We start from the raw sequence: 14,480 nt of genomic DNA, 5'->3' as shown, positions 1-14,480 counted from the left end.
AAAATAAAAAAATAAAAAAATACAGAGGAGTTGAATAATATAATCCACAATCCACAAACTTTATTCGATGGATGTATAGAACTTTATATCTTTCAAACAGGAAATATACATTGTTATATGTGGCCCCCAGAAAACCTTAAGTTAAAGAAGAGAGATTTTGTACTTGCATTACTCAATAAGATTGGAAATAAATAATGAAATAAATAACCAAAAGATTCTTAACTAATTAGAGAGCAGAAATCACATTCCTAGATAAATTTTGAATCACAGAGAAAATCAAAACTGAGATTATAAACTAGAAAGCAATAAAAAAGAGAAGACATTACAACAAAACCTGTGGGTCACTGCAAAAGTTATACCTGTTAGAAAATTTATAGCCTAAAATATCTTCATTATTATTGAATAATAACTAAAGGAATTTAGTACTCATGCTATGAAGTTAGGAAAATAACATTAAAAGAAAGGAAGAGGGAATTCAGAAAAACTGAAATTAATTTAAAATTTACGTACATAAAAATAGGATAACTATATTTTATTATTTTGGGCTTTCTGAAAAATGATTAAGGAAACTGGTGAAGAAAATAGGGGAGAAATAACACAAGGAAAGGAATGAGAAGGCCAGGTGTGATAGCTCATGCCTGTAATCCCAGCACTTTGGGAGGCCGATGCAGGGGGATCACTTCAGGTCCAAGAGTTCAAGACCAGACTGGTCAACATGGTGAAACCCCATCTCTACTAAAAATACAAAAATTAGCCGGGCCTGGTGGTGGACACCTGTAATCCCAGCTACTCAAGAGGCTGAGGCAGGAGAATCACTTGATCCTGGGAAGCAGAGGTTGCAGTAAGCTGAGATCGCACCACTGCATTCCAGCCTGGGTGACAGAGTGAGACTTTGTCTAGAAAAAAAGGAATGAGAAATAAAACATAGCATGCTATGAAAAAGAATAAAACAAATTAGAAGATGATGTCATGTACAACTTTGATAACAAAATTTTTCCAACATTTTATTTTTGTAATACAATTTTTTTGAGACAGGGGCTTACTCCGTCACCAAGGTTGGAGTGCAGTGGCATGATCTTGGCCCACTGCAACCTCTGCCTCCCAGGTTCAAACAATCCTCCCACCTTACCCTCTCAAGTAGTTGGGGACTACAAACATGCACCACCACACCCATCTGTTTATTATTATTATTATTATTTTGTAGAGACGGGGATCTCACTGTGTTAGCCAGGCTGGTTATCCCACCTTGGCCTCCCAAAGTGCTAGGATTATAGGTGTGAACCACCGTGCCCAGCCCATGCCTTCCTTTTCTAACTTTTTATGGCCACATTTTTATTGAAGTTCTTTGAGTGATATGGTCAGAGACAGTGTACGGGGTGGTGTACTGTCTGTGTCCCTGTTGTCTAGAAATGTAGGATTTTTTCCCTTTTAAACTTGATGGATAGCTTGTCTGGGATCAGAATTTTAGGGCCATAGTTCTCCCTCAGAATTCTGTAAAATTGCTCCTTTGACTTCTAGCAGTTAATGTAGCAGATCAGAGGTCCAATGCCTATTTGAATGTCTTTCACTGGTTCATAACCTAATATTTCTCTATGGAAACCTAGAGCACTTTTATTTTGGCAATTCAGAAATTTAATTAGATTAAATGTCTAGATGTTTAACATTTTGGTTGTTCCTGTTCTGACATTACAGATGTTTTAGATATGGAAACTCAGGGATTTCTTAGGGAAACTTTCCTGTCTGCTTTATTGCTTTTTCTCAATGCATTTTGAGATACTATTTTTCAAGATACTGATTTATTACCCAGGTGGGTTTATAATGTACTTATGAAATATAACAGTAGCTGCATTGCCATGTTGGAGGAGTCAAAGTAACTAATAAAGGATATCTGTGATGATACAAGTCTTGAGAAAAGCATTGACAGGCAAAAATAAATAAATATACACATACATGCATAAATGCAATAAAGCATTCAGTTGAGTGGTATTAGAAATGTGCATGAGAATTTTCATGACTTTATTTTGGAACTTGTTATTCCTTTTCAGGACCGAAAGTTAACCAAAGCTGAGCAGCAAAGATTCAAGGAAGAAGCAGAGATGCTGAAGGGTCTCCAGCACCCCAATATAGTTCGATTTTATGATTCCTGGGAATCTATATTAAAAGGAAAGAAATGTATTGTATTAGTGACTGAACTAATGACATCTGGAACCTTAAAGACGTAAGTTGACCCTGATAGTGCCAATGTAGTTTTATTTGGAAATAATTTTTAGGAGTCATAACACTTTTTATAAAATAAAACTACTCAAAGAATTTTTAGAATCTGGCCAGGCGCAGTGGCTATACCTGTAATCCCAGCACTTTGGGAGACTGAGGAGGGTGAATCTCAAGACTAGCCTGGGCAACATGGTGAAACCTTGTCTCTACCAAAAAAATAAAAAAATTAGCCAGATGTGGCAGCACACACCTGTAGTCCCAGCTACTCAGGAGGCTGAGGTTGGAGGATGGCTTGAGCCTGGGAGGTGGAGGTTGCAGTGAGCCATGATCGTGCCACTGTATTCCAGCCTGGTTGACAAAACCAGATCCTGTCTCAAAAAAAAAAAGAGAATTTGTAGATTCAAATCTAGTGACTGTTTTAAGTTAGGTTAAAAAATTGAGATGTTAATGAAGTTTGTTAAAACATACAGTACTGAGAAGTTAATATTTGTGGGATATTATAGAATTTTAGAATTAAAAATCATTGTAGAAAATATTATTTTATTTTATTTTATTTTATTATTTCTTGGGACAGGGTCTCATTCTGTCACCCAGACTGGAGTGGTGCAGTGGCATGATCATGGCTAACTGCAGCTTCGACCTCCTTGGGCTCAAGTGACCCTCCCATCTCAGCCTCCTGAGTAGCTGGAACCACAAGCATGCGGCAACTTGCCTGGCTAATTTTTAAAAATAATTTTTGTAGAGATGGAATTTCGCCATGTTGCCCAGGGTGGTCTCGAATTCCTGGGCTAAAGCAATCTGCCTACCTCAGCCTCCCAAAGTGCTAGGGTTATAGGTGAGGCACCATGCCCGGCCATAATTTTATTTTGTAGAAGATAGTGGAAGGTTGAAAGGGCTTCGTCAAGTTCAAATATCTAGTGAGCGATACTATTATGGTATTATAGTATTATAGTATATTATTATAGTATTATAATATATAGTATAATATATAGTATTGTATAGTATAATATTATAGTATTATAGACTATTATGGTCTTTTATTTCTAACCATAATTATTCATTTGGTGAATAATGACTTGTAAATATTAAATGTGGTTTAATCACTTGCAAGTATTAAATATGGTGTAAACTTTTTGTTTCCTAACATTTGTGTATATACTAAAATTTTACATAGTTTAACCCTCTAGTGACTTTATATAAGCAGTTATTAGGTAGTAGAGAAGGACTTTCTTTTTAAAATTGTGCTGCCATTCTACAAAAGGCCACTGTGGAATGATTCTTAGTTTGAAGTAAAAATGCTACACTTGGCTAGGCGTGGTGGCTGATGCCTGTAATCCTAGCACTTTGGGAGGCCGAGACAGGCAGATCACCTGAGGTGAGGAGTTCAAGACCAGCCTGGCCCACATGGTGAAACCCTGTCTATGCTAAAATACAAAAATGAGCTCAGCATGGTGGTGCACGCCTGTAGTCCCAGTTACTTGGGAGGCTGAGGCATGAGAATCACATGAACCTGGGGGGCGCAGGCTGCAGTGCGCTGAGATTGCACCACTGCCCTCCAGCCTGGGAGATAGAGTGAGACTTCATCTTAAAAAAAAAAAAAAAAAGGCTATGCTTGGTAGGATGTCTTATCTAAGAATGAAGTATTAGATTAAAAAAACCTTTTTTTTTTGCCATAACAGACAATAGAAAACAACTCAGTGATGGGAATCATAGTGCATAAGTTGTTTGCTTATGTAACTTACCTTAATAGTGTTCATATAATAAGCTGGATATGTTTGTTTACACATGGTCTTTTGTTTCTTTGTATAGGTACTTAAAACGATTTAAAGTCATGAAACCAAAGGTCTTAAGGAGCTGGTGCAGGCAAATTTTAAAGGGGTTGCAGTTCTTGCACACTAGGACTCCTCCTATTATTCACCGGGATCTGAAGTGTGACAATATTTTCATCACGGGACCCACTGGATCTGTGAAGATTGGTGATCTAGGATTAGCCACCTTAATGCGCACCTCATTTGCTAAGAGTGTCATTGGTGATTAATGTTTTAAAGTTTACTGGTTGGGTAAAGAGAGATTTTTCAATTGTATAGGTCTAGAAAAGGGATCAGCCAGCTATGGCCAGTGGGGTGAATGTGGCTCACTGCCTGTTTTTGTAAATCAAATTTTATTAGAACACAGCCACACTCACTCATTTACAGATTGTCTAGGGCTGCTTTTGCACCTATAAGTGACAGAGTTGAGTAGTTGTGTGACAGAGACCATACAAACTGCAAAGCCTAAACAGTTTACTATCTGGCCCTTAACAGAAAAGTTTGCCAACACTGGGCTTAGACTGAATTTGCTTTGAAATACCTATTATATATTGGCTTATTTCAGAGACATCCTAATGTATTTTTTGTGGGATTATATTTATATTTAGGATTATTGAAAGGTTCTAAGGACGTAAGTAAGAGAATTTACTGAGTTAATTCAGAAAAATTTAAGTAAAAAGGATAGAAATAAAAACATTTTATTAATCATTACCTAATCTTGAGCATTACAAATTATACTCTATCAGTATGGAAAATTAAATACATTATTTCAGTGCTTTATGTAGATATAGCAAATATTCAACAAATTGTATACTTAAAAATTTGCGGCCAGACACGGCGGCTCACGCCTGTAATCCCAGCACTTTGGGAGCCTGAGGCGGGTGGATAACGAGGTCAGGAGTTCGAGACCAGCCTGGCCAACATGGTGAAACCCCGTCTCTACTAAAAATACAAAAATTAGCCAGGCGTGGTGGCAGGCGCTTGCAATCCCAGCTACCTGGGAGGCTAAGGCAGGAGAATTGCTTGAACCCAGGAGGCAAAGGTTGCAGTGAGCTGAGATCGCACCACTGTACTCCAGCCTGGGCAACAGAGCAAGACTCCATCTCAAAAAAAAAAAAAGAAAAGAAATTTGCTTTGGGGGAGTAGAAATTAACACAGATAATCCTTATGGGAAAGGGGATGTGATCTTGGTGGATACTTTTTTCTCTTTCATAAAAAATGTGGTGGTGGTGTTATTTTGTAGGAACTCCTGAGTTTATGGCTCCAGAGATGTATGAAGAACACTATGATGAATCTGTAGATGTTTATGCTTTTGGAATGTGTATGCTGGAAATGGCCACGTCGGAGTATCCTTATTCTGAGTGTCAGAATGCAGCTCAAATATACCGGAAAGTAACTAGTGTAGGTATAACTTTTTTCTTTTTACTTTATCTGTTGCCACATTTCATGTTGAAATTAGTTAAGTTTGACTTACTCAAAACTAATTTTGGTTTAGCTCTAGGTAACAGTATTAAAATTAACAATTGTAATGCAACAAGCCTTAGATTTATACCATATGACTATGCTTCATTGGAGTCATATAAAATGCTTTGTATTAGTGTCTTTGGGAAAACGTACAGGTATATCATCTATATATATTTGTTCATAAGGAATTTTTAGTTATCTGTTAGATGGATCTGATTTTTCAAAGCTGAATAATAGAAACTGACTACATAGTTTCTTCTAGGTCTAAAAGCCCTTTTATGAAAGGGCATTCAAAATATAGTTCAATAGATACAGTATTTGAGTCCTGCTATGAGTAAATTTTTGTGTTAGAAATTGTAAGGAATGCAAAGATGAGTAAGAAGTGTTTGCTACCCTCAAAGAGCTTACATTTTAAATAAGGGAATAATATAAATTCCCAAATGACTATAAAATAAGAGGATGAGAGTATAGTAAGGGACATAAGGAAGGTAGAAGCAAAGTGTTATGCTTATTCAAAAGAGGACTACTTCATATCCAGTTGGGCAGCTCAAGACGGGCTGTGAAAGATTGTTTTAGGTAGCTTAACATTAGTAGGTACCAGTTTTTAAAATTCTTTTAAAATTAATATCTTTTTTTTTTTTTTTTTTTTTTTTTGGAGACACAGTCTGTCACCAGGCTGGAGTGCAGTGGCGGGATCTCGGCTCACTGCAACCTCCACCTCCCCGGTTCAAGCAATTCTCCTGCCTCAGCCTCCCAAGTAGCTGGGACTACAGGCGTGCACCACCATGCCCAGCTAATTTTGTGTTTTTAGTTGAGACAGGGTTTCACCATGTTGGCCAGCATAGTCTTTATCTCTTGACCTTGTGATCCACTACCCACCTCAGCCTCCCAAAGTGCTGGGATTACAGGTGTGAGCCACTGTGCCCAGCCAAAATTAATATCATTTTTAGTTGACAAATTGTTATTGTACACATTTAAGGGGTACCATGTGATGTTTTGAGATACACAGACACACACACACAAATGTGGAATGATTAAATCAGGCTAATTAACATATCTGTCACCCCACTTATTATTTTATGTGGTAAGACATTTGAAATTTACTAAGTTATTTTGAAATTTACAGTATATTGTTATTATTATCAACTGTAGTTACCCTGCTGTACAGTAGATCTCAAAACTTACTCCTCCTAACTGCAACTTACACCTTTTGACCGATAGCTCCCCATTTCCTCCCCCACAACTCCCAGTCTCTGGTAACCATCATTCTACTCTTCTATGAGTTCATCTTTTTTAGGTTCCATGTGCAAATTAGATCATGTTGTATTTGTCTTTCTGTGCTGCTTTATTTCACTTAACATAATGTCTTCTAGGTTCATCCACATTGTCACAAATGATAGAATTTTCTTCTTTTTTAAGGCTGAATCGTATTCCATTGTGTATATATACCATATTTTCTTTATTCATTCACTGATGAACATTTAGGTCATCCATATCTTGGCTATTGTGTATAGTGATGCAATGAACATAGGCGTGCATGTATCTGTTTGACATACTAATTTCAATTCCTTTGGGTATCTACCAAGAAGTAGAATTGCTATGGTGGTTCTATTTTTAGTTTTCTTGAGGAAATTCCATACCATTTTCCGTAACAGCTGTACCATTTATATTCCCATCAACAACGTACAAGCGTTCCTTTTTCTCTGCATCCTCGCCAACACTTATCTTTCATCTTTTTGATAATAGTCATTCTAACAGATGTGAGGAGATACTGTTTTTTAATGCATGTGGTTTACCACATACTTTATTTATTTATTTTTTGAGACCGAATCTCACCCTGTCACCTAGGCTGGAGTGCAATGGCACGATCTTGGCTCACTGCATCCTCCATCTCCTGGGTTCAAGTGATTCTCCTGCCTCAGCCTCCCAAGTAGCTGGGATTACAGGCACGCACCACCACGCCTGGCTAATTTTTTGTATCTTTAGTAGAGACAGTGTTTCACCATGTTGACCAGGATGGTCTTGAACTCCTGACCTCGTGATCCGCCTACCTTGGCCTCCAAAGTTCTGGGATCACAGGCGTGAGCCACTGCACCTGGCCACCACATACTTTAGTCTTTATCCCCTACGAGATAGGTGCAATCCTCAGTTTACAGATGATGAAACTGAGAATCAGAGGTTGTACCTTGCCCAACTTCCCGCAGCTACTGATAATGGTGGGTTTTGACCCCAAGTCTGTCTGACTCTAGAAGTTTGTGTAAGGAGACAATAAGAAATAAGGCTATAATCCAGAATGTGGGACATTCTATAGGACAAATGACCTAGTTTCTCCAACAAATACATTTTATAAAAGAAACAGGAAGGGAGGCTTTTATAGAATACAAGAGACTTAATTAAGAGTAGTGGTGAGCTGGTAAATGTTTAACACCTGATTCTCTGAAGAAAGAAAGAATGCTGACTTCTAGTATTTGCTGATTTTTGTGGTATAAGTACTCCCACCATGGCTGATTTCAAGTTACCAGTGTGACCTCACTGAATGAAGAGTTGGGAAGAGATGCACTGTTGCACTCATTGTATGTTTATTTCTACCATGCAGATAGAGTAACTAAATAACCGCAAACGCATAAATAATAGTAAACTGTAGTAAAATAGTTAGGGAGTGATGTTTTCAGTTTTTATTACTTTGGCTTTTTTTTGCTTTCTTTTTTTTTTTTTTTAAAGACAGGGTCTCACTCTGTCACCCAGGCTGAAGTGCAGTGGCATGATCACAGCTCACTGCAGCCTCAACCTCCCAGGCTCAAGTGATCTTCCCACCTCAGCCTCCAGAGTAGCTGGGACTACAGGCACGTGCCACCAAACTCGGCTAATTTTTTTTTTTTTTTTTTTTTTTTTTGTAGAGACAAGATCTTGCTGTATTGCGCAGTCTGGTCTTGAATTCCTGGGCTCAAACAGTCCTCCTGCCTCAGCTTCCCAAAATGCTAGGATTATAGGCATGAGCCACTGCACCCAGCCCAATTCAATATATTTCAGTCTTCTAGAATGGCTAGAAGCAAGGAGCAATCAGTAGATACATATGTGTATGTATGTGTATATATGTATATATATGAACATATATACCTATATATTAATCTGTATTGTTTTTATCCTTAAGCAATAATAAAATACTGAGAGCACGTACCTCAAGCTAATTATCAGGTTCTAGGAATTCAATAACAAATAAATGAAGTCCAGACAATTCAAAATGTTTTCATAATAAACATATTATAAAAAGCCAACATATTGGCTTTCTGAATCTGCTTATTTTATATTCTATTATCTTTTATTTAAGCATTTTAGATTTAAAAAATAACCCAAGTAAGATCATTGGAGTCATTTAATAGAAAATTCCAAATTAAGCTGGAAGCAGAAAGATACAATGGAAAGAATAATTGTTATGGAATGAGGCAATCTAACATATACTTCTATGCCTGTCATGCTACCTCAAAGGACACAGAATCAGAAAGCCCAATATTACATGGTAGATAAATCTGATGAAATTAGGAGTTAATTTAGTTCCTAAAATGTAGAAGCTTAAGACAGATGGAAATCTGAATTGTGATATGGCATTTTTAATGACTTTAATATAAAATAATAAAGTCACTATTCAAAAAATAGATGTATTAAAACAGCAACTCAAAGTACAATAAAAAATTAAAAATAAAAATAAATTTTAAAAAATAAATAAATTTTAAAAATTAAAAAAAATTGACCTGTTATTCTACCTATGGAAAAAGCCCTCTTTGACCTTCCCACTGGTATATTCATTTCTCAGCTCTGGGTAAATTATTGCCTTTCTCTGCTCCTACGTAAAAACAGTTCAGGAGCTGTAACTTAGAAAATCTTAACACAAAATTCTTTTCTATTTATGGCCTTCCAAAATATGGGCCAAAACTAAAAACACATTCTAGCCTTATCTCTTTTTCTGAGCTCTTATAGAAATTTTCAAACATACTTGAAAGTAGAATAGCATAATGAAGCCCCGTGTAACCATCACCAGTTTCAACAACAAACATTTTGTCAACCTTGTTTCAGCTATCTGCCCCCATACATATTGTATCCTGGAATATTTTAAAGCAAATCTCAGGCATCATGTCATTTCACCCATGAATTTTCCAGTTTACATCTCTAACAGATAAGAACCTTTAAAAAAAAAAAAAAAAATCATGTAGCTCAGGCATGGTGGCTCATGCCTGTAATCCTAGTACTTTGGGAGCCCCAGGTGGGCAGATTGCTTGAGCCCAGTAGTTCAAGACCAGTCTGGGCAACATGGTGAAACCCCATCTCTACACAAAAATACAAAAAAAAAAAAAAAATAGCTGGGTGTGGTGGTGTGTACCTGTGGTCCCAGCTACTAAGGTGGCTGAGGTGAGAGGATTGCCTGAGCCCAGGAAGTCAAGGCTATAGTGAGCCGAGATCGTGCCACTATACTCAAGCCTGGGTGACAGCAAACTCTGTCTCCAAAAAAAAAAAATCATGTAATCGTCCCCCCTAAAATACTCATGAATAATTCCTTAATATCAAATATCTGAAACCCAGTCCATACTCAAATTTTCAAAATTGTCTAAATGATGCCTTTTTACAGTTGGTTTGTTCAAATCAGGATCCAAACAAGGTCCATAGGGTAGGATGTGCATGAGCTGGCTCATACCAGCTCACAAATGCTATTACATTTTCAGAAATTCTGCAATCCAATTGTTAAACATAGCCATTGAAAATAAAACTAAATTATAAAAATTTGCAATTAGATTACATTAAAAGCCAAGGTAGGCTGGGCACAGTGGCCCACACCTGTAATCCCAGTACCTTGGAAGGCCGAGGTGGGCGGATCACCTGAGGTCAGGAGTTTGAGACCAGCCTGGCCAGCATGGCAAAACCACATCTTTATTAAAAAAAAAAAAAACTAGCCAGGTATGGAGGCGCATGCCTGTAATCCCAGCTACTTGGGAGGCTGAAACATGAGAATCGCTTGAACCCAGGAGGCAGTGGTTGCAGTGAGCTGAGATCGTACCACTGCACTCTAGCCTGGGTGACAGAGTGAGACTCTGTCTCAAAAACAAAACAAAATATATGTCTCAAAAACAAAACAAACAAACAATTATATATATATATATATAGACAGAGAATTGGAATGTAGAGAAGCCTTTATTTTGAATTTTCAAAAGTTTTTAAAACTAGCATTAATTATTTTCTGATTTCAAAAAAATACTTGTTTATGGCTGGGCGCGGTGGCTTACGCCTGTAATCCCAGCACTTTGGGAGGCTGAGGCAGGCGGATTGCCTGACATCGGGAGTTCAAGACCAGTCAGGCCAACATGGTGAAACCCCATCTCTACTAAAAATACAGAAAAATTAGCCGGGCGTGGTTGTGTGCGCCTATAATCCCAGCTACTCAGGAGGCTGAGACAGGGGAATTGCTTGAACCAGGGAGGTGGGAAGTTGCAGTGAGCCAAGATCGCGCTGCTGCACTCCATCCTGGGTGACACAGTGAGACTCCATCTCAAAAAAATAATAATAATAAACTTGTTTATTATATTTTGTTAATTGGGATTATACTATATGTAGATTTTGGGATCCTATTTTTCCCTACTTAATAGTACATTATGATAATTTCCATGTCATTAATTATTCTGAGAACATTTTAAATTTCTGTATATTGTCATATATACCTGCAGGTCTAGATTTGAAAAACATGGTATATATATAACATAATATGTGTAACTTTGCCTCTGTTGTCAGAGGTTTAGATTATTTACACTTTTTTACTGTTATTTGTAGACAACATCCTTGCCAAAAGGTTATTAAACTTATGTTCTCTCTCTCTCTATATATACATATATATTTACAAATACTTCATTTAAAATTTGACTATGGTTTAGTGATAAAAATAATGTTTAATAAATGTCATGTTGACTTGGGCTTTCAGTTACATCATTTGTTACTAGAAACCATTTTTTTTCTCCTAGGGCATAAAACCAGCCAGCTTCAATAAAGTCACTGATCCTGAAGTCAAAGAAATCATTGAAGGATGTATTCGTCAAAACAAATCTGAAAGGTGGGTGCAATTGTAGCAAAATGACATAACTAAAAGATGCATTTTTCTCTTATCTTGCATTGGGTCGTTTTCTGACCTTTCAGTCATGCTGAGTTTGACTTTTGAGTAGAAGCCAAACCATACTCTAGATTGAATTGTGTCAGTGCATGTTGTTTACCATTTTAGACTTGGATATCATGTGCTGAATTTTTCTTGAACTGACGTTTGGGTTGTGTTTGTGTGTGTGTGTGCCTTTGACAAGCTTTCATCACCTTCAGCCATCAGCTTAACAGTCAGTAGGCCCCCACGGGTTAATTTGCTTCTAACAGTTGAGAGTGTACAAAGTTTTAAAAATTTGATTCTATATCCTTAGTGTCACGGTAATGATAAAGCTAATATGGATAGAAGAAATATGTATTCAAGAAATTGTATTCCACATTTATTTGTGTCACAATTTGCCTTATAGACAACTCCCATTACTCTTAGCTTTTGCCTCCCTTTAGGTTTTATTTCTTATTTTATTTTTAATTTATTATTATTATTATTATTTTGAGACGGAGTATCACTCTGTTACCCAGGCTGAAGTGTAGTGGTACGATCTTGACCCACTGCAACCTCTGCCTCCCGGGTTCTAGCGATTCTCCTGCCTCAGCCTCCTGAGTAGCTGGGATTGCAGGCTCATGCCATCACACCTGGCTAATTTTTGTATTTTTAGTAGAGATGGGGTTTTACCGTGTTGGCCAGGCTGGTCTCCAACTCCTGGCCTCAAGTGATCCACCCGTCTCAGCCTCCCAAAGTGCTGTCATTACAGGTGTGAACCACTGCGTCCGGCCTGCCACCCTTTAGTTTCAGCTTTGGACAGTTGCTGACTTTAAATTGGTAGGTTTGTCTTTTGATTTTTACTTCGTTATTGATGATTATTAGTAAAGGTGATATATCCTTAGTAGAAATTTTCATGGGATTATTGACCATTTGTATATCTTTGCAGAAATATCTATTCAACTCTTTTGCCCATTTTTAATTGGCTTGTTTGGTTTTTTTGTTGTTGAGATAAGAGCTTAGGCATGCTTTTAAACATGAGGCTAAAAACACTATAGAAGTAGCTATTTTAGTTCGGATTCTGATTATTGTTTGTACAGCCTTTAAATATGTTCTATTACCAAAGAGCATTGGAGTATTGAAAAGGATTTATAGCATATTAGTATATTGGAAAAAGCAGAGGCTTCATCATCAGACTTAAAGTCAAATCTGGACTCACACTTAGCCTGTGTGACCTTGAGCCAAGTTAGTAATTACATAAAACAAGTATTATTTTGATGACTAAAAGGATAATAGGCTGAGGGTGGTGGCTTACCCCTGTAATCCTAGTGCTTTGGGAGGCTGAGGCAGGAGGATCACTTGAGGCCAGGAGTTCAAGAACAGCCTGGGAAGCAAAATGAGACCCTTGTCTCTACAAAATATTAAAATGAAAAAATTAGCCAGGCATAGTGGCACACGCCTGTAGTCCCAGCCCCTGGGGAGGCTGAAGTGGGAGGATTGCTTGAGCCCAGGAGTTGGAGGCTACAATGAACTATGATTGTACTCTAGCCTGGATGACAGAGTAAGACCCTGTCTTAAAAACAAACAGGCTGGGTGCGGTGGCTCACACCTGTAATACCAGCACTTTGGGAGGCTGAGGCGGACAGATCACTTGAGGTCAGGAGTTTGAGACCAGCCTGGCCAACATGATGAAACCCCAGCTCTACAAGAAATACAAAAATTAGCTGGGTGTGGTGGTGGGTGCCTATAATCCCAGCTACTCTGGGGGCTGAGGCAGGAGAATTGCTTGAACCTGGGAGGTGGAGGTTGCAGTGAGCCGAGATGTTGCGACTGCACTCCAGCCTGGGCAACAGAGTGAGACGCCATCCCAAAACAAGCAAGCAAACAAGCAAACTAATAAACCAAAATAATGTTACTGTAAATAATAAAAATTTTACAGTAAAAATTCACTATAAAACAGTAAAAATTTTTATTGGGAGGCAGAGGCTTTACTTGGTTGTGCCTCCTTAAACACATTTCACTTTAGTCTTAGGGACGGGCACAGTGGCTCACGCCTGAGGCTGAGGCGGGCGGATCACAAAATCAAGAGATTGAGACCATCCTGGCCAACATGGTGAAACCACGTTTCTACTAAAAAATACAAAAATTAGCTGGGCGTGGTGGCACACATCTGTAGTCCCAGCTACTTGGGAGGCTGAGGCAGGAAAATCGCTTGAACCCGGGAAGTAGAGGTTGCAGTGAGTCAAGATCACATGACTGCACTCCGTCTCAAACACACACACACACACACACACACACACACACACACACACATATCTCGCGTTAGTCTTAAAAGTAATTCATTTGAGCAGCTTTATCTTTTTTTTAAAAAAATCAACTTTGTATGGAATGATGGCTTGTTCTATTTATGACACTGTCTTAGTTAAGTATTTGTCACTTGGTCACTAAAAATGTAGGGGGTTGAAAATCCTCAACTTACAGGATATCATGCTGTGTATATACTTTTTCTCTTTAAGTAGTATAGGAAGAGGTCTCTGTAGACATTATGCAGTATATCAGTTTCAGCTCTCCCTGACCTGTAATACAGAGAGTTTAAATATTATGTATCTTTTTTAAAAGTTAGTAAAAGAAAACTAAATTAACTTATCCAGCTTGTAAACAAATCTTTTGAAGCTATGTCCTTTGTTTCTCTTCAGAGATGGTTAATCCCTAATACTAGGCTAGGGTTGTATCCATTATATGTATACTCTGGTCTAAAACCAGAGTTAAGTACGAAAACCACTGGACTTTGCGGAACCACATTAGCTTCACCCATGGCATTCTGTAAAGTACACTGACTAGATTATTGATGGAGACAGTGACTTCTATTTATAACATTCGTAAAA

The 14,480-nt window shown here is 37.9% G+C and overlaps 4 protein-coding genes across 43 annotated transcripts in view; 1 reads left to right on the top strand and 3 right to left on the bottom strand.

Annotated features, from left to right (window-relative positions):
- The window catches only part of TSR2 (TSR2 ribosome maturation factor), a 1,158,091-nt gene that overhangs the window by 128,447 nt on the left and 1,015,164 nt on the right, over nucleotides 1-14,480 (bottom strand). The gene's annotated exons all lie outside the window — the stretch shown is intronic.
- Nucleotides 1-14,480, bottom strand: part of GNL3L (G protein nucleolar 3 like) — a 517,777-nt gene that overhangs the window by 255,503 nt on the left and 247,794 nt on the right. The gene's annotated exons all lie outside the window — the stretch shown is intronic.
- Nucleotides 1-14,480, bottom strand: part of MAGED2 (MAGE family member D2) — a 645,534-nt gene that overhangs the window by 510,296 nt on the left and 120,758 nt on the right. The window lies entirely within an intron of this gene.
- Nucleotides 1-14,480, top strand: part of WNK3 (WNK lysine deficient protein kinase 3) — a 170,577-nt gene that overhangs the window by 44,442 nt on the left and 111,655 nt on the right. For all 6 annotated transcript variants that reach the window (XM_050776810.1, XM_050776812.1, XM_050776811.1 and 3 more), the window contains exons 3-6: nucleotides 2,046-2,218; nucleotides 4,024-4,244; nucleotides 5,266-5,423; nucleotides 11,489-11,577. In XM_050776810.1, the coding sequence (XP_050632767.1) occupies nucleotides 2,046-2,218; nucleotides 4,024-4,244; nucleotides 5,266-5,423; nucleotides 11,489-11,577 (641 nt within the window). The remainder of the gene's footprint in view (nucleotides 1-2,045; nucleotides 2,219-4,023; nucleotides 4,245-5,265; nucleotides 5,424-11,488; nucleotides 11,578-14,480) is intronic.

Source organism: Macaca thibetana, chromosome X, assembly GCF_024542745.1.
Source record: "Macaca thibetana thibetana isolate TM-01 chromosome X, ASM2454274v1, whole genome shotgun sequence".
NCBI lineage: Eukaryota > Metazoa > Chordata > Mammalia > Primates > Cercopithecidae > Macaca > Macaca thibetana.
This window is presented reverse-complemented; position numbering and strand designations above follow the sequence as displayed.